Raw genomic sequence first — 22857 nt, 5'->3', positions numbered from 1 at the left:
GAAGGAAACTCATTCGTTTCACCCAAATGAGGTTTATTCACAAGCATTTATGGGCTCAGCCATACTCAGAGACGACAGAGAATCTGGGGGTTCATGCTCTGGGAGAATCTGGGGGAGGAGACATGGACACACGGGCACCTAGTAAATGAGGCCGGGCAGCATTACTTGAACTCACATCCTCCCACACCAACACCGGCCCAGCCCAACAGTGTGGCTTCCCTTCACCGGGAGCCAGAACCTGCAGGTAACCATGGTGACCGCCAGATGGCGTCTGTAGGCTGCTAAACCAGACTCGTCCTTGGAGACCAACAGGTCACTTTGGGTGGTCTTTTCTAGAATGGGGTGGCAGTGCCTGGCAAGCTAAAAAGCTCAATGGAAAGGAACAAAAGGGAAATATTCTTAGGCATCCATCACTAGGTGGGTAAAGATGACCAGAATGCCAAGAACCTCAGAGGGAGGTCAAATCAGAGACCAGGACAAAGGGGTAAGAGCCAAGAGTGGCTTCCCTGCATCGATCTGGAGTTGAACAAGCAAGACTCCCTGGCCTCCATCTCCCAACGCTGAGGTCCTCGTCCCAGTGGGCAGACAAGGGGAGTGCTAGTCCTTCCCCATGGTGTAGCCCTGAATCACGCTGTTGAAATAGGCTTGTGTGTTGCGCTCCGGGTAGAAGAGGATCATGTAGCACTTGGGGCCGAAGTAGCCCAGGCTGATGCCCAGGAGGTTGAGCACAGTGACCAAGAAGTCCATGATGGTGACCAGCACCCCATCGTAGACGGACATGAAGGTGCAGAGGGAGACAGAGGAGATGAAGTAGAAGGTCATGCACAAGGTGATGAACTTGGCCTCGTTGTAGTTGGTGGGCAGCTCCTTGCCCACGTAGGCAAAGCCGAAGCCCAGCACGGAGAGGAGCAGGTCCAGGCTGGTGTTGGTCAGCAGTACCCGGTGGTAGTTGGGGTTGCAGGACAAGATCAGGACCTTGGGGTCATTAGGGTCATTGCGGTGGGTGAGGGTAGTGCTCGTGGTCAGTAGGCTTCCCCCGACGATGACCAACTTGAGCACCGTGATGGACGCCACAAAGACGTAGGGCCCGTGGTAGCGGACCCAGTAGCTGTAGGCACGCGGGAGGCGGCTGGCCATCTTGAAGACGCAGACGATCTGGAAGGAGCGCACGGTGATGCAGGAGATGCAGACGGTGAAGCAGAGTGTGAAGAAGGCCTGGCGGCAGAAGCACGTGGAGACCGTGGGCAGCCCCACGTACACGGGGCTCACCATGTACGACATCAGCAGCGGCGTCAGCATCAGGAAGCACATGGGCCCCCCGGCCGAGCGAACCATGGGCGTCTGAAAGTGCCTCCAAAAGACGCCCGAGATGGCCAGTGTGCTGAGGAAGCCCAGGGCAGCCAGCAGGGCCACAATGATGGTGGGTGCTTTGTTCCATTCAAGGAAGACCAGCTTCCGCTTGAAGCAGGAGGTGTCATTCCTGCGCGACCACTCGTACTTTGGGCAGGGCTGGCACTCAAATTCATCTGCAGGAGCCCACAGCAATCAGTCAGGCTGAAGCCACCTTCCCTGCACCCACATCATCCACGCCTGCAGTGGGCCAGGCCCCGGCAGTAGAAAGAGCTAAGGGTGACTACTGCGGTCATAGCCAGTGCTCACTGAGTCACTCACACCCACTGCCTCATCAGCTCCCCACAGCAACCCCATTTCATAGATGAGGAAACTGAGGCTCAGCCAGGTAGTCACAAAGCCAGGAAGTTACAGAGGCCAGATTTCAACCAAGGGCTCCTTGACTCAGCGCCTAATAACTGTAATTCCTTTCTCCTGAGACCTCGCTTTTTGGTGGGAGAGACATGGTCCCTGCCTTTGGACACTTATGTCCTCTAGGGCAGACCCTAGAGACCCTGCCAAAGGTGAAGGGCCCCAGAGACCACCCCCCACCCCAGGGCAGGGCAGGGGCAGGGCAATATAAATCATACCTGCAGTTTGGTTGAGGAAGCTGCCAGGGAGGCAGTCAATGCACTCAAAGCAGCAGGGGTGAAGGCCCACTGGCTTTTTCTTTTGCCCAGGCCGGCAGCTCTTGGAACACCTGGACACAGGGGTCTGGAGGGAGGAGGGCAAGAGACCCTGAGTCCTCTTCCCCGCACTCTGGGGGCCTCCCTATTCTGTCTTTCTTTCCCCATCAGGATGCTCAGGGGAGGGAAACCTGGCCCCTGTCTGGGAGGGGGAGCAGTACTGGGATTTCCCTTAGAACTGGATCCTTGTGGGGACCATCTTACTTTTGCCTGCCAAAGACCTAATCCACCTTGTTTGGGTACCACCGCCCAGCCGTTGAGAAGGGGACTTTCTGAGGTTGCTGAATGGCTAGAATGTGACTCTCAGCCCTCTGGTCTCCAGTGGGGAGAACTGCCTCAGGAAGGTTCTGGGAGATGGAGAGTGAGACCCTGGATCCAGCCTTGCCTGAAGCCTTGCAGTTGACTTCTAGAGTTTTCAATGATGTCAGAGGATAAATCAACTTTTTGCTTACATCACTTTCTGTCACTTGCCACCAAGAGTCCTAATTGGCACAGCCTTTATAGAGGGGCAGGAGTTTTCAGGTGAAAAAAGCAGGTAGGCAGTGGCTATGTCTTTTGTTTTTACCGCTATATTTTTAGAGCCTAGAAGAGTGCCCAGCACAGAGGAAGCCTCCGATGATTGTTTATTAAATGAATGAATGAATTACAAATAGAGGAAACAGTAAGAGCAATGAGGTGGAGATGAGGAGGGGGATGGCATGTTTGGGAAGAGGGTGCATCTGGGCTTAGCTGGAGTCAGAACACCCATGGAGAGGGTGGAAGGCATTCAGAAGGTTCAACTCTGACACTGAAAATGTAGGGGCAGTGGGAGGCAGCCATGGCTCTTGAGTGGGGAGTGGTCTGATTGATTCAGGTTGTATAAAGATCACTCTGATAACCAATTTAGGAGGGTTTTACAAGAGTACACATATCAAGGACCAAAGGCCAGACAAGAAGAGCCACAGTAGGGCTCCTCGGCCCCAGAGCCCTTCTCTTCTTGCCTCTCAGAGATCACCTGCCTTCCTGGTCCATCCCTGTAGTCTCTCTTGCACATGGTCATCACATGATGTTTCCAGGCATCTTGTTCTCCTCCCTGAAACTTCATGGAAGACCCTCAGGGACTCTCCATCAGTTGATCCTTGCCAGCCTTTCCAGGCCCTCTGTGATCTTTCTGCCTCCCACGGGACCACATACATGTGTAGGTATGTGCACACAAACACACACAACACATACACCATAACCAGACCTACACCCCACCACCCTTTCGCCATGTATCCTCCCCCCTCCTTCCAAACTCATCTCTTCACTAACCCCTAACACCTAAGGAACCAAATTAATCCAATCTCTTACCCATAGAGTCTCAACCTGATATTTACTTGTTTACTCACTCAAAAAGGTACTGAGTGCATACCAATGCCAGGCACTGGATCTATAGCCATGAACCAAATGAGGCAAAGTCTCTGTTCTTATGGGATGAATACTTTCATGGGGAAGAGAGACAACACACATATAAAAATGTGATACGACAAATGGTGATAAATACTGTGAAGGAAAATAAAGCCATGCAAGGGAGATGGAAAATGATGGAAGAATTGATTGCAATTTCAAATGGGGTGAGAGGGCCAGGAAGTCCTCCCCCAGCAGGTGACACTGGAGCAAAGACATAAAGGCTGGAAGGGAGCAGGTCATGGAGATATCTGTTCATGCAGAGGGAACAGCATGTGCAAAGGCCCTGTGGTGGGGAGGCTTGGCACAGCTGAGGAGCAGCAAAGCCAGTGTGGCTCAAGCAAGATGAACAAGAAGAAGAATGGCAGATCTGTTCAAAGAGATGGAGTCAAAATACTATGGCTTTTACTGTGAGTGAAATGAGAAGCTATTGGAGGATCCCAAGCAGAGGAGTGACAGGTTCTGACTTCACTTTAACAGGATTGCCCCGTCTTCTGTGTTGAGTATAGAATGCGAGAGGTAAAGGCAGAGCAAGAGACCAGGGATGTTATTGTAATAGCCCAGCTGAGAAACGATGGTGGTTCTGACTAAAGAGATAGTCGTGGAAGAGGTGAGAAGTGGCCAGATTCTAGGTGTGTTTTGGAGGCAGGATGGACAAGGTTTACTGCTGGATTGGATGAGAAAGAAAGGAGTAGAGGATAATGCCAGTGCTTTTGGTCAAACAACAGAAAGATGATGATGCCCTTTACTGGGATGGGAAGACCTCTAGGGAGCGAGTTTGAGTAGGTAAGTGAATATCTGAATTAAAGTTGAGGGGAAAAGTCCAGTCTGAAGATATAAAATTAGAAGTTATAAGCCTATGAATAATATTTCCAGCCATGTAGACAAAGAAGAGAAGAAAAAAATATATACATATATATGGCTCTTCAGCAAGGGGAAAGGAAAAAGTAACCATTCTGAAATGCACCCAGAGCATTCTGCTCTTCTTAACAAAGGCCTGCCCTCAAGGGAAACTGTGTTACCAGAGCCTAACTGACATAGGGGAAGGGAAGTACCCAGCTTCAGCCCCCCACTAGCTTTTCTGTCACATCTAAGGTGGGGAGAGCTGAGAGGCACTTGAGAGAGACTCAGCCCAGGGCATAGGCTCACTGAAAGAATAAAACCTCGTCACTCTAGATCATTTTCGAATGCCTCCCTTCCTCCCACATCTTACCACCACATCACTCAGACTCCTGTATAATAACAGGGAATTACAACCAAAAGATCTGCAAGGTTCAGGTTCCATTTACATAGGAGTCTCTAGGGAAACCCAAAGCCAGCAGGGAAGATCAAAAAGGGACAGAGGCAGGGGACATTAGAGGAAATTTTAGCCTCTGACACCACAGCTACGGCAAATATTGAACATAGCCTAACTCCTACTCAGATAAACATAAAACCACATACTTAAATGTATGAAAAGGAGGACTTCCACTGATTTTAATCACTACATCATTTGCGGTTTTCAACAAAAAATTACAAGACATGTTAATGAAAAAAAAATTCTAAAGAGACAAAACTAGCATCAGAATGAGACTCAGATATATATATGGTAGAGATTTTGGAATTATCAGACTGGAAATTTAAAATAATTATGATTAATATGCTAAGGGCTCTAATTGAAAAAGTGGACAAATGCAGGAACACATGGGTAATGATAAAGCAGATAAATGAAAACCCTAAGAAAGAACCAAAAGGAAATGCAACACATTTTTTAAAAACCCACGGCAACAAAAGTGAAGAATGCCTTTGATGGGCTCATCAGTAGACTGGACATGGCTGAAGAAAGACCTGGCGAGCCTGTACATATGCCACCAGAAACATCCTAAACTGAAAAGCAAAGAGAAAAGAGAATGAAAAAAAGAAGCAGAATAGAATATCCAAGAACTATAAGATAACTGCAAAAATGTATAACATATACATAATAAGAATACCCAAAGGAGAGGAGAGCAAGAAAGAGAAGAAATATTTGAAGGAATAAGCTGAGAATTTTCTAATTATTAACGACAAACTCCAAATCACAGATCCGGGAGGTTCAGCAAACACCAAGCAGGATAAATACTTTTTAAAAAGTTACAACTAGGTATATAACATTCAAACTAAAAAAAAAAAAAAAGACAAAGATAAAATTTCAAAGGAAGCCAGATGGGGGAAATACCCAAAAAATGGTTACTAGGGAAAAAGAAGGACATTTATGACAGTAAAAGGGTCAATACGTCAAGAAGATAGAGCAATTATAAATATGTACTTAACAATTAAATATATGCACCCAACAAGAGAGCTCCAAAATACATGGAGCAAAGACCACTAGAATGAAAGGGAGAAAAGACAGTTCAACATATAATGTTCTGCAATAATAGTTGAAGACTTCCATACCCTACTCTCCGTGATGGATAGAACAGTAAGACAGAACATAAGTGAGTAAGCAGAATTCTCGAACAACACAATAAACCAACTAAACCTAGAAGACATATACAGAACACTCTACTCAACAAAAACAGAATACACATCTTCTCAAGTGCACGTGGAACATTTTCCAGGACAGACCATATATTAGACCATAAATTAAGTCTGGATAGATTTTAAAAGATAGATATCAGACTATCTTCTTTGACCACAACAGGATGAAGTTAAAAATCAATAACAGAATGAAAACTGGAAAATCTACAAATTTGTGGAAATTAGACAATGCTCTTAAACAACCAGTTGATCAAAGAAATCATAAGGGGGGCATTAGAAAATACTTAAAGATGAATACAAACGAAAACACAACATACCAAAACATGGGCTACAGCATAGCAGTACTGAGGGGGGATTTAAAGCTATATACACTTACACTAAAAACAAGCAAGATCTCAAATCAATAACCTGACGTTACAACCTAAGGAACTATAAAAACAACACACTAAACCCAAAACTAGCAGAAGGAAGGAAGTAATAAAGATTAAAGCAGAGAGAAAACAAAATAGAGAATAGAGAAATAACAGAGAAAATCAATTAAACCAAAAGTTGGTTCTTTTAAAAGACCAACAAAATTGACAAACCACTAGCTTGACTGGTTCAGAAAAAAAGAGAGGAGATTCGAATTACTAAAATCAGAAATGAAAGGAGGGATCATAGCTACTGATTTTACAAAAATAAGAATTACAAGAGAGTACTATGAGCAATCATACACCAATAAATTGGAAAAATTTGATGAAACAAATTCCTAGAAACACAAAATCTACCAATACTAAATCATGAAGAAATAGAAGATCTGAATTAGACCTATATCTAGTAAGGAGACTGACTCAGTAATCAAAAAGATCTCCTGACATAGAAAAGCTCTGGACCTGATGACTTCACCAGTGAATTCTACCAAATATTTAAAGAAGAACTAATGTTAGACCAATCCTTCATAAACTCTATAAAAAAAAAACTGAAGAAAGAACACTTTCTAATTCATTCTACAAGGTCAACATCAATTTCATACAAAAACCTGTCAAAGAAACTACAGGAAAATTACCGACAATATCCCTTATGAACACTGATGCAAAAATTCTCAACAAAATATTAGTAAACTGAATTCAGCAGCATATTAAAAGGATTATACACCATGACCACATGGGATTTATCCCTGGAATACAAGGATAGTTCAACCTATGAAAATCAATGTAATACACACATTAACAAAATGAAGGGGAAAATAAAACACATGATCCTCAGCCAAGAAAAAAAATGAAACTTTGTCATTTTCAACAACTTGGATGGACTTGGAGGATATTATGCTAAGTAAAGTAAGTCAGACAAAGAAAGAAAAATATTATAGGGTATTATTTATATGTAAAATCTAAAAAAATACAACAAACAAGTGAATATAACGAAACAGAAACAGACTCACAGATATAGAGAAGAAACTAAAGGTTACCAGCAGGGAGAGGGAAGGGAGGAGGGGCAACATAGGGGTAGGGGATTAAGAGGTATAAACTATTAAGTATAAAAGAAGTATATATTATACAACTCAGGGAATATAGCCCCCAAAATAGACAAATTGGACTTTGTTAAAATTTTCAAATTTATGCATCCAAAGACACTATCAACCGAGTAAAAAGACCTACAGAGTGGGAGAAAATATTTGCAAATAACACATATGATAAAGGATTAATATCCAGATATATAGGGAACTCCTAAAACTCAGCAACAATCAAAAAACCAACCCGATTCAAAAATGAAAAAAAAGGACCTGAATAAACATTTCTCCAAAGAAGAGCTCCAAAAAGTCAAAAAACACACGAGAAGGTGCCCAATATCCATAATCATCAGGCAAGCACAAATCCAAACCATGATGAGAGACCACTGCACACCCATTAGGATGGCTGCTAATGAAACACAGAAAATAAGTGTTGGTGAAGATGTAGAGGAACTGGAACAGTGAATTTTTGTGCACTGTTTGGAATGTAAAATAGTACAGCTACTGTGGAAAACATGGCTGTTCTTTAAAAAATTAAAAATAGCATTAACATATGATCCAGCAATTATATTTCTGGTTATATAATCAAAAAAATTAAAAGCAGAGTCTTGAAGGGACATTTGTTTACTTGTGTTCACAGCAGCATTAATTTCACAATAGCTAAAATGTGGAAGCAACCCAAGTGTCCATTTATGGATGAATGGATAAGCAAAACAGGATCCATACACACAATGAAATATTATTCAACCCTGAAAAAGAAGGAAATTCTGACATATACGTTGCAACATGGATGAACCTTGAGGACATTATGCCAAGTGAAATAAGCCAGTAACAAAAAGACAAATACTTCCACTTATACGAGGTATGCAGAATAGTCAGATTCAGAGACAGAAAGTAGAGTGGTGGTTTCCAGGGGCCGGGGGAGAGCAATGAATGAGGAGTTATTGTTTAATGGGTAGAGAGTCTCAATTTTGCAAGGCGAAAAGATTTCTAGAGATGGATGATGGTGATGGCTGTTTACAACAGTGTAAATATATAGCCACTGAACTCTACTGTACGCTTAAAAATGTTCAAGATGGGGTGGGGAGGGTGTAGCTCAGTGGCAGAGCACATGCTTAGCACGCACAAGGTCCTGAGTTCAATCCCCAGTACCTCCATTAAAATAAATAAGTAAATAAATAAACCTAATTGCCTTCCCCCCAAAACAAAACAACACAACAAAATGGTTAAGATGATAAATTTTATGTTATGTGTGTTTTACCACAATGAAAAAACTGAGAAAAAATAAAGATGGTAAAATTTATGGTTTTAAACCATAATTAAAGATACTTTTTTTAAAATAATAAAACATATGAGATACAATGAAAGCAGTCTTTAGACGGAAGTGTATAACTGTAAATGCCTACATTAAAAAAAGAAAGACTTCAGATCATTAACATTCCCTCCCTTGTTGCAAGGTTAAGTTCATTCTACTCTCTGGAATGAACTATCTGCACAGAAGCCCTCATCTCAGGCTCTGCTTTCTGGGGGAAACCCAGGCTAAGACATTGTGATGTGTTGACTTGTGTCCCCTCAAAATTCCAGTGTTGAAGTGCTAACTCCGGGACCTAAAATATGATCTTATTTGAAAATAGGATCGTTGAAGATGTAATTAGTGAAGAGGGGGTCATACCAGAGTGATGTGGGCCCCCTGACTCCAGTATGACTGATGTCTTTATAAAAGAGGGAGATTGGAAGACAGACACGCCCACGGGGAGAATGCCACATGAAGATGAAGGCAGAGGTCAGGTGATGCAGCAGGAGTCAAGGGAAACCAACAATGACCGCCAGACCACCAGCAGCCAGGAGCGAGGCCTGGAACAGAGTCTCCTTCACCGCCCTGAGAAGGAACCAACCATCCAACACCTTGATCTTGGACTTCTAGCCTCCAGAACTCGGAGACAATACATTTCTGTTGGTTAAGTCCCCCAGGTGGTGATCCTTGGTGATGGCAGCTCACGCACATTGATAAAGACACCAGCCCAATAGATGCCATAAAAATCCCCCAAGAAGGACCTACTCTGGAGCACAGGGAACTATATTCAATATCTTGTAATAATTTACAATGGAAAAGAATCTGAAAATGAATATATATATAGCAACCTCTTTTGCTGTACACCTAAAAGTAACATGACATTGTAAATCAACTATACTTCAATTTAAAGTTCTGGGGAAAAAAATTCCCGAAGAGCTCAGGAAGTAAGAGCACCAAATACCCCTGGAACAGAGGTCGAGTGGGGTTGGGGAGAGTGATGAAGGCTCTTTGAGAAGCTTCTAGATCCCCTCCCTCACCCCACAGGGCTGGGTCTCTATCTTCTCCACACCAAGCATTCTGACAGCTTATTATGAAAAAAGGGTGAAATGAGGGCACGTTAGACTGAAAGATGTCAGACACGGTGGAAGGCAGAGCTATCGTCCCCAAAATGTGGGTATTCATTGAAAGAGTGTCACCTGAGTGCTGTGTAGAGAGACACAATCAAGCTGTGTGGCCTTGGGCAGGTCACGCAACCACTCTGTGCCTTCCAAGTTCTAACCCATAAAATAGGGAGATGAGTAGTATCTTATTTGGAAGTAGGATCATTCCAGATGTAATTGGTTAAGATGGGGTCATACAAGAGTCGGGTGGGCATGGTAGCGTGGGCATGAGAGTTGAAGCCTTTAACACATGCATGTCCTGAGATCCGGGGTCCTGAGAAGCCAGAAAGCCCTGAACTTGGAGAGTTCTCCATCACGGAGGAAGGTCAGGACCCCAGACAATACATCCACAAGTAGATACCCTTCTAGCTACCAATAATGAACCCCAGGTAAAAGGACCCCTGTACCCCAGAGTGCGCCCTGATGCCCAGCCCCCAGGCCCTGCCCACTGCCACCCCCTCTGCTGACCGTGTTGTTGGGGGTGTGCCAGGAGATGTCACCAACGTCCTTCAGCTTCCACTGTGATGGGTCGTAGGAGGCGATGCTCTTGAAAGGGTTCTGGCTCAGGTCCCATTGCCACTGGATGACATCCAGCTGCATGGACATGTCCCCTTGCTGGTTGAAGACGATTTGGTGGCCCAGGAGGCTGAAGTTGACCTTCCAGACTTCCTGAAGTAGCTAGAGGGGCCGGAGGGAAGGGAAATGGAGCTGGTATCTGAGGTTGGGCCAGACCTGGGAGAAATGCTACCAGCCCACGGGCCTCGATTTCCACATCTGTAAAATGGGGCCAATAAAACTTTGGAAATGTGGCCATTTGGAGGCAGGGGTTGAGAGTCAGATACACTTGGGTTTAGGCATCGGCTCTACCACCTGCCGTGACGCCTTGGATCTGTCACTTCACCTCTATAAACCCCAGATTCCTCTTCTGCAAAGTGGGAGCAACAAAAATCTGATCTCCTGGGCTCTGAAGAAGTAGACGAGTGAATTCTACTGAAGTGTCGATGTTATCCCTTTTTCCTGGAAGTCACTTCAGCCATCTCTCTGGGAGTCAATACCTGAGGTCCAGAGTCCACTGCCTTTCCCACATGCAAGGGTCTCCTCTGGCCCCCACAGTCTGCCTGCCACCCCACGGCCTGCCTGCCGCCCCACATTTTGGAGCCAATTCTCTTTTCAGTTTCTCCCCACCCCATTCCCCCATCATTCTCACTATGCAGAAGCTGGTATGAACTAGAACATGCTGTGGATTGGGCATCCTTTGGCCTGAATTCCAGTCCTAGCTCTGTCCTCAATTTGCTGTGTGACTTTGAGCTAGTCACTGAACCTCTCTGGGCTGATTCCAAAAGGACTTCCAACTTAAATATCTCATCAGTCTGGCTCCTAGATTTTCTCCTCCATCAATGGGAGAATCTGTTAGGTGACACCTTGGGGGCCAAGAGCTCAACTCACCTCAGGAACTGACAGACAGACAAGGGACTTGTTCCCTAGCCTTCCCTCTGCCCTGCCAAGAAAGTGAGATCTTGGCTCTGAAAGTCTTTTTGGAATTTGCACAGGTTGCTGGGTCTGAGAACAAAGGGCCTGGGAGCTGAGAGAAGAGAGGCTCTACCCCAGTGATCAGCCTGAGGACAGGGATGAGGATGGCGGAGGTCCCTGAGGAGCTGGTGCTGGTGTCTGTGTCACACCCTTGCAGTGATCTGGCCAAGCTGGGCTGAGCAACCTGAGATTCCAGGGGTGCAAGGTATGGAGTCAGAAAGCACTGTCCCTGCAATTCTCGCATGTGGGCAGAGCCTGGACTATTACCAGCAGCAGCCTGAGCCTCTCCTGGCTCCCCTTTTAGGTCTAAGTCTCGTTTCTGCCTCCTCGCCTAGCCCCACCCCGACCCCCAACAGTGGCTCTGCCCCAAGCCTCACGCTCTCTCCTAAGGCCCACACAGGTGTCGGAAACAAATGAGGAAGAGGAGGAGGACTCTTCGCGTCTCTGCACCAGGTAATGTGCGTACATTATTGTTCATCCTCACAGTAACTCAGCAGCATACGTATTATTCCTTATATTTAATAGATGAGAAAACTGAGGCTCAGAGATGTTAAATTACTTGCCCAAGTTTGCACAGCTAGCAGTGGCAGAAATGGGACTCGAACCCAGGTCTGCCTGATTCCAAAGCTCTGCTCAGTTCATCACCATCTGCCTCCCAACAGACAGGCAGATGGGCCACAGGCAGAGATGCCTGTGGGGTGGACAGAGGCAGAGAGAAGGGTGCAGGGAAAGTGAGCGAGGAGAGCAAGCCAGTAGCAAATGCACCAGGCTGTGGTCCTGCCTGGATGATGGTCCCTTTTAGGGCCCCAAGGGCCCCATCCACCCACTTGTAAAATAAAGGGATTGAACCTGAAGATTCTGAAAAGACTTCAGTACTCTGACCCTCAATAACCTGCTGGAAGTTTCCCCTTGGATAGCCAAAGCTCCCTCCCACTTGCCAGCCTGGATTTACCAAGCCTCCCCTGGCTGGACCACCCCACCCCTGCCATCACCATGGCAGCACATCCTCCCAGCCTCCATCTCCAAGTCTCTGCATATCCCCAGGGCCTCTCCCTTGCTTTGCTTCTCCTAAGGGCACTGTCCCCTCCATCCCCTCTGCCCCTGCCATACTTCCTCACCATCTGGCTACTCCCTAGCTCGGTGACTATCACCTCTTTGAATCTCTGTTTCATCTGGAAGAGCAACCACAGAGGAACAGAAGAACTGTGTTCATAGGGTAATTGGGAATAAATGGTTATTCATGTAAAGGAGTCAGTGCAGTCCTGGGCACCTAGTTAATGCTCACTCACCCATCCATTCAACAAATATTCACTGAGAGTCAGCCCTCAGCCAGACTCAGTTGCAGCAGCTTGGGATATAGCACCGAATAGGACTGAAAGGTCTCTTGGGCTTACATTTGAGGGGTAGGGTAGGGACCAGCCCACAAACAAGAAAGCAAATAAACATAGGAACAACAATTTGGGATTAAGTGTCATGGCAAAAATAAACAGGGTGGCATGGCATAACCTAGCCTTGGGAGGGGAGAGGTGTAAGGACGCCACGTACAGTTGTGCGGGTTGTGCCCTGCACAAGTGGGTCCACTTAGGGCAATGGGGAGGGACAGCAGGAGCCCAGCCCACCCAGCTCATCCAGCCATGCCCCTGCCTGGCTGTGTCCACCTGGAGCAACAGCCATCATTGTCAAACTCGTCTGCACAAAAAGGTATCATTTCCTAATCCACACAATGACACTGTTTATGCCAGTGGAGACCTGGGGTGGGGGAATCAGCATAGGATGCACCGGGTTCCCTGCCTCTTGTCTCTATCAGCCTTTCACCTCTGGATTGTCTCAAAAACATCATCTTAGTGCTCAGCTTAAAACTCTCCGTGGGCTATTCGTATGTCCCAGCCAAAGCCCCTTCATCTGGTGCTGGGTGTCCTCCGATGTCACTTGCCCTTGCCGTATCCCCTTGCCCTCAACTCTTTGGCCACACTGGCCACATGACCATGTCACCTCCTCCCACCTCACACGCCCCTCCTGCAGTGTCCAATGCCTGCTCTCCCCTCTACTTAAATCCTGCCTTCCCTGCCCCTCTCCCACTCAGTGAGGCCCCTGTCCTCCCACACGCATCACTACAACCCTGACTTCCTGCTGTACTCCGCAGAGACCCATCAGGGCCTGGCACATAGTGGGTGCTCAGGCAATGGCACTGGATATCCTGGTTGCTATGATCAGTGCTCTTGGTCTCCACTATTAGAGAAGGAAAGACTTCGACAGTGCTGCATCACACCTACTGCCAGTCATGGCTGGCGGAGCAACTGGAGGGTGAAGTGGGAAAACCACAGTGAAATGAGCCAGACCTGGGTCAAAGCCACTGTCTGCCGCTTACCACTAAGCAATCACCGGAAAGTCACTTTGATTTAACTGTCCCTCAGCTCCCCGTCTGTAGATTATCAACTTCAGAGGACAGCCATAAGTTAGGGTGATGTATACTGGGCACTTGATGCCTAGTAGGTGCTCATAAAACAGAAAAGCACCCGTGATAATTCTGTGTATGATTAATGTAGCAGGATATAGAGTAAAATACACTATTTTACCAACTGGCCCCAGTTACCCTTTTAAAGAATAATGAAGTTTTTTTTTTTAAGATAAACATTGATGGTCTCTAGGTTAGGCTCTGAGATTGTGAGGTGGAAGGGGTACAAATAAATAAATGGGTGGGTTAAAGAGTGAACTCAATTTCTCTGCTAAGGAAGTGAACAGGTATTTGGTGACAGGGGAAGGTATCCAGAAAAAGGGAGGAAAGGGAAGATAAAGACAGGAGATAGATGAGGGTCAAGGGGGTGGCTGAGCAGTAGAGTGAACAGCTGGCTCTGATCTATGAAAAAGCCAATGAACTGTTTAAGCTGAGCTGTCCGACAGCAGGTATAAAGTGTACATCTCTGATGTCCATCCCCTCTGCTCCTCCAGATCTTCAGTAAAACCTTCCAAACCTTCCGAAGGCTTTATGGAAGGGTGTGTGTGAATAAACCAGGAAAACACAGATTTAAACTCCAGGTGATGCAGAACTGGAATGCTGAGAAGATCCTCCATGAACCTCAGAGCTGATGGAAATACACAAGCCTGTCTCCAAGGATTCCACCCTAAAGAGGCTGCAGGAGGAACTGGGGCTCCCAATTCCTGCGGGACTTCTTTCTAGGGAATTTCACCCAAATCTCCAAGGACGTACTATCGTGAATGGCGATGATTAAATCAATTTTTTTTTAAAAGAAATTTTGTTTTGTTACCACGAAGGACTCCTGTGTGTCTGGAGACAGGGCGTGTCCCAATGGCCTCTCCCACCTCTTTGCACAGAACCCACCAAGGGAAGGGGAGGCTAGAGCAGAGCTGCCGGCGCCCTGCGGGCTCCATGGCAACCATGGACTCTGCGCCTGCTCCATGGGGCCCTCACTTTCCGCGGGCGGAGCCTCACCCGCCAAGGGTAGACCACCTCCTTGCGGCAGCTGGTCTGATTGCAGCCCAGCAGGCTGTGCAGAGCGTGGGCCACGGCGTAGACTGCGGAGTACACGCTGTAAACCACGCGCTCCCCTGAGAGCCTGAGGATGTTGTTGAAGGACTTGGTGGCGTTCAGACAGGTGTCACACTCCTGATTGCAGGTGGCCCCCGGGGTGGTCCTGTTGGGTGCGGGCCCCCTGGCCTGGGAGCTGCGCACCCGGAACTCGCTGAAGCCTGGGATGTGCACGTTCGCGGTGGTGATGCCCAGGAAGGTGCCCGTGCGCTTCAGCTCTGTGAGGCTGTGCAGGACTGGGTCGATGGCCCAGGACTCGGAAGCGATCCACACGGTGTCCGTTAAGTTCTGGCGCAGCACCTCTTGGAAGAAGTTGTACAGGGCCAGTTCTGGCGAGAACAGGACCACAACTCGCGCGGTGCTCTGCCGCAGCTTGCCCACGATGGTTTCCAGGCTCTCGCGCTCCGACTGTGTCACCGTCTGGTTGGGCTGCGGCGTGGGCAGTGTCTCCTGGAAAGCGATGCAGATGTCAAGGTGGGCCAGGCGCTGGTGGAGCAGCTGGCTGTTGTCACGGCCATAGTCGTCGCTGCTCCCCAGCACGATGATCCAGTTCCAGCGGAAGTGCACCATCAGTCGCACCATGGCCTCGATGTGGTGATCCGCGTCGGTCACCGTGCGCAGGAGCGCTGGGAAACGCAGCTTGTCACCCAGCTCATTGCTGATGGCGCTATAGGTGATCTGCCAGAGGGGAGGGGTCGCTGGCATTAGTGAGAGTTTCACTGGGCCGCCCCATCCCAGGAAGTCTCCACCGCCATCAACATCCTGGTGGTATTTGGGGAGCCCATAGGGCCAGCCACGCCCAGGGCAAGGTGGTTTACTCCACTGTCATCATGGTCATCATTGTAGTGACATTTAGTGAGAACCTACTATGTGCCGAACCCTGCACTAAGTGGTTTACCCCACCATTATCATGGTCATCATTGTAATAACATTTATAAGAATCTATCATGTGCCCGGCCCTAGGTCAGGTGCTTTACATCAGTATCGTGATTATCCTTGTAGGAACATTTATCAAGCACCTACTGTGTGCCATGCCCTGGGCCAAGTGGTTTCCATCATGATCATTCCCATAATCTAGTTACATTTATTGAGCACCTACTGTGTGTCCCTGAGCATCAAGCATTCCCCCTCCTCACCACCATCATCCAATCAGTCACACGTCCTCCCTCAGCCTCTGGGATGTCACACTCTTGGTTTTCTTCCCACCACATTGGGTGCTCCATCTCCTTTACTGCTTCCTTCTCTTCTCTATGATCTCTTGACCTCGCAGGACCCTCAGCCTTCAGTCCTTGTTTCTTCTCCATCTGCTCCCCCTCCCTTAGTGATCTCATCCGGGTTCCTGGCTTTAAATACCACTTCCATGCTAACAGCTCCCCATAGTCCTGGCCTGGCCTCTTTGCTAAATTTCAGACTCCTATTTGCGGCTGCCTACCTGAGACATCTCAAACTTAACATAGCCAGAACTGAACTCCTGTCTGCCCTGAACCTGCTTCACCCACAACCTTCCCCAGTTCTGTTGATAGTGAATCCATCTTTCCAGTTACTCAGGCCGAAAACTGTAGAGTCCTCCTTGGTTCAAATTTCCCAAACATGCCACATTCAATCCGTCAGCAGATCTCACTGGATCTACCTTCAAATTGTGTCCATCACATGCCTACCATCTCCCCACATCACCCCTCTCCTCCCTCCCCACTACAGTCTACACTTAACGTGGCCCCCAGGGTGACCCTGCTCTCTCCTCTCTCATACACACACACATGCACACCAGTCACATTACTCCTCTGCTCAAAACCCTCCAACAGCTCCTAATGTCAGTCAAGAAAAGCTAGAGTCCTTCCCTGGTCCCTAAGAGGGTCCATCACTGGCTCCAGCCCTTGCTGCTCTGACTCCACCACCTCCCACTCTCCCACTAGTCCCAGTTCTGCTCACTCAGTTCCACAAACACACCAGGCATCTCCCAGCCTCTGCATTTCCTGACCTCTCTTCCTGGGTGCTCTTCTCCCAGATGCCCATAGAGCTCCCTCCCCCTCCACCTCCCTCAAGATGGAGATCCATCGTCCCTGTGTCCACGCCACCTGCCTCCCGACGTGCCCCATCTCCTTTAGCCTGCTTGACTTTTCCTTTTATCCATTGCACTTCTCAGTTTCTATCATCTTATATCTCATATTTATTTGCACATATCGTCTGTCTCTCCCCACTAGTAGATAAGCTCTAGGAGGGCAGATTTCTGTGTATTTCCCCAGCTGTATCCCCCAGCGCCTACACCAGTACCTGGTATAGCTCAACAAGTATTTGTTAAACGAATGACGGAATGAGTTCAGTCCTGGACTAGATGCTTCACATAAGAATGTTAACATTTATTAAGCATACTATGAGTCAGATCTGTGGTGCCTGATATAAAAACAACAGGAAAAATTACAGCATTTGTAACTACCCACTGTGTGCCAAGCCTTGGGCTAGCTGCTGTTGATGACAAGATATTTTCTGCCAGTTCCAAACAACTCCATTTAGATCACGCGATTGTGATGAAAATAGTTATAATAGCAGTCGTAATACTACAGCATATTTTTGAAGACCTACTGTGCAGCAGACCCTGTGCTAGGCAACCCTACAGCATAACACTGAGCACTTTCCAAGTTTTCATTCTCATGAGAGATGCTTAACTTAACAACAGTAACATTATTGACTACCTACTGGGCACTAGAAACTCTCAGGTTGAACGCTTTAATCATCAGACAGTCCAAGGATGGAACACTTAGCATCCCACTTTAGAGGTGGAAAAACTGAGGCTCGGGAGAGTTAAGATTGGCTCAGAGTCTCACAGTGGTCAAGACTCAAAGCCAAGATACACACCCTGGTCTGCCTGCCTCCAAAGCCTGAGCTTTTAACCAATAGGCTGGCTGCCTTCCCAAGATTGGGATGGGTGTCCTGATCTTGCTTCTGTTCCCCCATCCACCCACCCCCAGGACGGGTTGGGGGAGGTGAGCCCTCTGGACCATCACTCAGCTGCCCTCTGCCCCATGCCCTTTTCCCAGGGCCCAGGGGTCTCACCTGCGGAAGGCGGAAGAGAGAGAGGAAGTAGGCCACAGCTGTGGTGGCATCGGTGTTGTCAGGTCCGATGACGGCCACCACGCGGGGCTTGTAGTGGGTGTAGTCCTCTTGGATGGGCAGGAAGTAGTCGTCCTGGGACAGAAAGTAGAGCACGGGCTGGATGTTGTTGGACACATAGCAGACGTCCACCATCTCGTAGCCCAGCCGCACACCGGGCAGCAGGCTGCTGGCGCTGTTGATCTCCTCCACCGCGAAGCGCATGGCCTGCATGAGGTTGTAGCCCAGAACCTTCATCTCATACCTGGAGCGGCCACAACAGGGTGGAGTGGGCAACAGATCAGAGTAAGGAGGGGAAGGAAGGCCGGAGCCGGCCTGTCCCGCCTGCCTCCAATAGGAAAGCAACAGCATCCCCCCGAGAAAGAACCACTGTGGAAGATTCTGGCATTTTCACCACGTCGTTCTTAACATTTCATATGTCTAAGATCATAATTGTCCCTGTGACCACCTCTGACGCTATGAGCTCGGTGGCCACCATCAGTCACTATCACTTTCACGAGTACTACCACCCCTATGACCTCAGCCGCCACTCTACCAGTGTCCACCAGTGTGACCACCACCACCACCACAGCCTCCATCATCCGTATCACCACCATGACCATCCTCACCTACTATTCCTGTTTCCAATATCATCACCACTGCCATCATGGTCACCTCGTATCTGTGACCACCATTATCAATACCCCTACCATCATCATCACCACCACCTCCAACACCATCATCACCAAGATCACCACCACCACCACTGCTATCACCATCAACACCATCACCAAGATCACCACCACCACCACCACCACCACTACTGTCACCATCACCATCACCACCACCAGCATCACCATTTTCATTATCACCTGTATTAATTCTATCAATATTATCAACATCACCGCCATCACTTCTATCACCACCATCACTTCATTGGACTTCCCACCGTCATCACAAGCATCAATAGCCAACATCATGCTTAGTACCATCACTGGCACCCTCACCCTCACCATTCTCAAGCCAGCATATGATCTTCCCCAACATCCTACAAATGATGTGTTTCTTATAGTCGGATTTAATCATCTTGGCACTCTCCTTCCTTTCTCCCTCTCTCTCAGAATGCCTCCTCATCCTCTCTGCACAAGGTAACTGTTTTATAATCCCAGGCCAGCTCCAGTGTCCCAGCCTCCACGCTTGCACGATGGTGGCCCACTCAATCTCGGAGTGGTGCTGCCACCCCAAGGGGTTCACAGAAGGGGTGAGAGTGGGCAGAAGAAACTCCTCCAGCCCTAGAAACACCCCCGCCCACCCAACCACAGCCCTGGGAAAATGCAAACCTTCCTTCCAGTCAGAGAAACTGTGTTAGAAAAATCGCATTCCGCCTCCGGAAGGAGGAACACCTGGGCCTTGGCATGGACTTACTGGGGGTCCCACAGCTGCCAGAGAGCATGAGGGTGGTTTCGATGGTCTTTATGATTCCTCTAGTGGAGAGGGTATAGCTCAGTGGTAGAGTGTGAGCTTGGCATGCATGTGGTCATGGGTTCAATCCCCAGTACTTCCATTAATAAACAAACAAACAAACCTAATTACCTACCTCCCCCTCAAAAAAAGACCCCTCTAAACTCAAAACTCCTGTAATTCTTTACTAAGAGACAAAGCATCGGGACAACCAAGTCTCAGAGTTTCAGAACATAATTGCCAAAGAATCTAATAATGTATATTATGTGGGGTCTCCCTGGGACCAGCGGGGTGCATCCAGGATGGGGGTTTGGCACTGAATGAGAAGAATTCTGACTCCTTGGTCCTTGCCTGGCCTCCCCAAGACCACAGGTCCGGGTTCAGCCGGCTCCCACCTCACCCCCACGCCCGCGCCCTCCGCTGCCACTTCCAGCCTCACTCTGAGACTCACTCCTTGCACTTGGGCACCTGCAGGTAGTCGAGGTGGACGATGCCCTTCATGTTGGCATGGAGGGTGAAAAGGCCTCCCAGGAGGTAATCCCCAGGCAGGTAGAAGTCCGAGTCTGAGTGAGCCAGGGCCCGCAGCAGGAAGAGCAAGGAGCACACCGCCCTGCCCTGGGGTCCCATTGCTGGGAAGTGGGGGTCTCAGAGCTGGCTCTGCCTCCCCAGAGAGCTGGCAACCTGACACCAGGGATATGCACAGGTATTTACATACTGGTCCTGCCGCTGTCCTTGGGGCGGAAAAGCACCTGGGACCCGGGAGAGAGGTCTGAGGGCTCTGGGGGAAGGCGAAGAGGCTGGAATCAGGGTGATCCCTTCTTAGGAGCCTGGATGGCCTAGGAGAACCCCATTTGGAGGTAGAGCATGTCCTGATCACTTGGCCACACCCATGACTTCTGCCACTCGGATGAGGTCAGGTCTCATCCTCTTGATGTTTCAAACATTTGGGAGTACATGGTCCCATCAGGAGACAGACTCGGTTGGCAAACGGAGCCCACACTTCAGAGCCTGACCAAGCTGGGGCTGGCATGGGGTGATGTGTCACAGCACCTGGCCCAAGGTAGATGTTCCAAAACCGCAGCCATTGACGATAAGAACCGGGTATCATGCTGAGTGCTTGTCATTCACCATCTCGTTCAGTGCTCACAACAACGGGGACATTTACTAACCCCATTTCACAGATAAGGAAACTGAGGCACAGAGAAGTTCAGAAACTCACCGTCTGTTGCACAATCAGCAGAGCTGGGATTCAAATCACATAGCCAGGTTTCAGGGCTCCGTTCTTAATCTCCAGGCCACATAACATCACGAGGTCATTGCTTTTGATAAAAATAGCAGAACAGCAGCAAAGAGACTGGGAGGAGGGAGGAGGGAAGGGGGCCTCTCTTCCTTTGACAGGTGTCAGCCCAACGATCCGTCAGTCAGCTCTGCAGAGGGGGCCACCTCCGGATGTCCCCCCTTGGATCCAGCATCCAGGGTCAGGGATGATGGAAGAAAGTTAAGCTGAAAATTCTTAATGTTAAAAGTGACAATTCCCAAGTAGCGGGATGGAGGGAGACAGCTCTGGCAAATTAGGGACCTGCTCGAATCAGAGACCCTTGTCCACAGAATGCTGTTTTGGTCCTTTCCAGCCCCTCAAATGTGTGTTCTAGAGGGAGACAGAGGGGCCTACTATACAATGCCCCACCCAGAGAGGTTTGTCACAGGCCTGTCCGCTGCTCCTGGGGTCCAGGGTTGTGGGAGGAGGAGGCTCCAAGGGCCAAAAAAGGGATTGGAAATCCAGTGCTCTCCCCTTGCCCCACCCCTGCCAAGCCCTGCTCCTCCCTCAAGGGCCAGTTTGAGCCTCACCTCCTCCAAGAACACTTCCCTGGCCCCAGTTCACTGAATCAGCTTCTGCTCTGAGCTGCAGTGACCCTCCTGTCTGCATCGTCTCTGGGCCCCCCGTAACAGACTTACATTGTTGATCAGTTCTTGCTGCTGCGTGGGTCTACACTCGAGGATCCCTGAAGGAACATGATTCTGGCCAACCTGGACTGGGCATCAGCTCTGTTTGCTGTGTGAGCCTGGGCAGGTTTCTTAACCTCTCTGAGCCTCTGTTTCCTACTGAAATAGGAATTCTGGCCTCATGGGAGGGATGTAGGTATTAAATAAAATGGCATGTGTGAACTACCTGGAGAAAGGTGAATTTGCCAGAGTGTGAGATTGTTCCTTCTTGTATCTTGAAATGATCTGCCACGGGGGGCACCCCGGGCTCTGTGCCCAGCTGACAGAACCCAGAGCTTCTTGAAGTTACCCTGAAAGACGCTGGCTGTCTTTAGCAACTCCAGAGGGAGCACCCCCTCCCTGGCCCTGACCTCCCCTGGGGTGGTGTCAACCCACAGACACTTAAAACCACCAGGGAGAGGCCTCATGGTGCTGTGGAAAGACACGGGATTTGCTGTGTGATTTGGGGCCTGGCCCCAGCCCTCTCTGGGCCTATGTGAATCAGTGGGGTGAGGAGGAGACTCAGTCCATAGAATGAAGGGAAGAGTCCTGCAGGGGGTATCTGGAGGTATAGGTTCTGGGGCTGGCTTTCCCGCTCCTGGCCTCAGTTTCCTCATCCGTATAGTGGGGTTGGGGAGGGGAGGTCTTCTCTGGACTGCCCTTATCCACCCTCCGTGTCAGCTAATCAAAAGCCCCAGTGCTGATTCACCCTCTGTCTTACAGGTTCTCTCCAGACCCCTCCCCCTTTTGCCACACCCCAAGCTCAGAACTTCATCACTTCTGGTCTGGGCCTCTCTGTCCCCCCAGTGTTGACAGTTTAAATCCCCAAAGCACAGCTCTGAGTCTCCCACCCCTCGGCTCCGACCCCTCCTGGGACTCTGCACTGCCTGCAGGATCACCACTGAGCTCCTGGCCTTGGCATTCGAGGCCTCCCCCTGCCCGGCCCCAGCTCACCCATCCTTTCTGCCCTGCTCTCTCCTGCATCACGGGCCCCAAACTACAGCTACACTAGCTTCCTTGGAACTGGGTCCCTGGTGGCATTCTGGGGGCCCCCAAGACCACAGTCACCTGCCTGGACAGACGCTTAGGGAGTCCCGGGGATAACAACTAACTTGCTCCTTTTCTGGGGCATATCATATGCCAGGCACTTCCTATGCACTGCATCACTGAATCTTCACAACTACCCTGCAAAGCAGTCACTTTTACTCCCATTTTTAAAATGAGGAAACTGAGACTGAGCAGTTAAGCAACTTGCCTGAAGTCACACATCTAATAGGTGGTGATGCTGGAAGCAGACCCAGGCTGCCAAA

General features: G+C 48.7%; 1 protein-coding gene across 3 annotated transcripts; it reads right to left on the bottom strand.

The window, feature by feature from the left end:
• Positions 1–12: 12 nt before the first annotated feature.
• On the bottom strand, positions 13–21688 carry TAS1R2 (taste 1 receptor member 2). 3 transcript variants are annotated; one of them, XM_072975841.1, is made up of 7 exons: positions 21521–21688; positions 20784–21022; positions 18068–18368; positions 14921–15694; positions 10408–10617; positions 1980–2103; positions 13–1526 (listed from the first exon to the last, which is right to left on the bottom strand). In XM_072975841.1, the coding sequence occupies exons 3-7, from the start codon at positions 18359–18361 to the stop codon at positions 598–600; spliced, it is 2331 nt and encodes a 776-aa protein (XP_072831942.1). In that variant the 5' UTR covers positions 18362–18368; positions 20784–21022; positions 21521–21688; the 3' UTR covers positions 13–597. The 3 variants fall into 3 exon arrangements, with proteins under 3 accessions (XP_072831942.1, XP_072831943.1, XP_006196770.2); XM_072975842.1 differs by having other exon boundaries at positions 14921–15466; XM_006196708.3 differs by lacking the exons at positions 20784–21022; positions 21521–21688 and adding an exon at positions 20016–20191.
• Between the last annotated feature and the right edge of the window lie 1169 nt (positions 21689–22857).

This window comes from Vicugna pacos, chromosome 13 (genome assembly GCF_048564905.1).
Source record: "Vicugna pacos chromosome 13, VicPac4, whole genome shotgun sequence".
Lineage (NCBI taxonomy): Eukaryota > Metazoa > Chordata > Mammalia > Artiodactyla > Camelidae > Vicugna > Vicugna pacos.
Note: the sequence above shows the minus strand (reverse complement) of the source record. Positions and strands in the feature narration are given on the sequence as shown.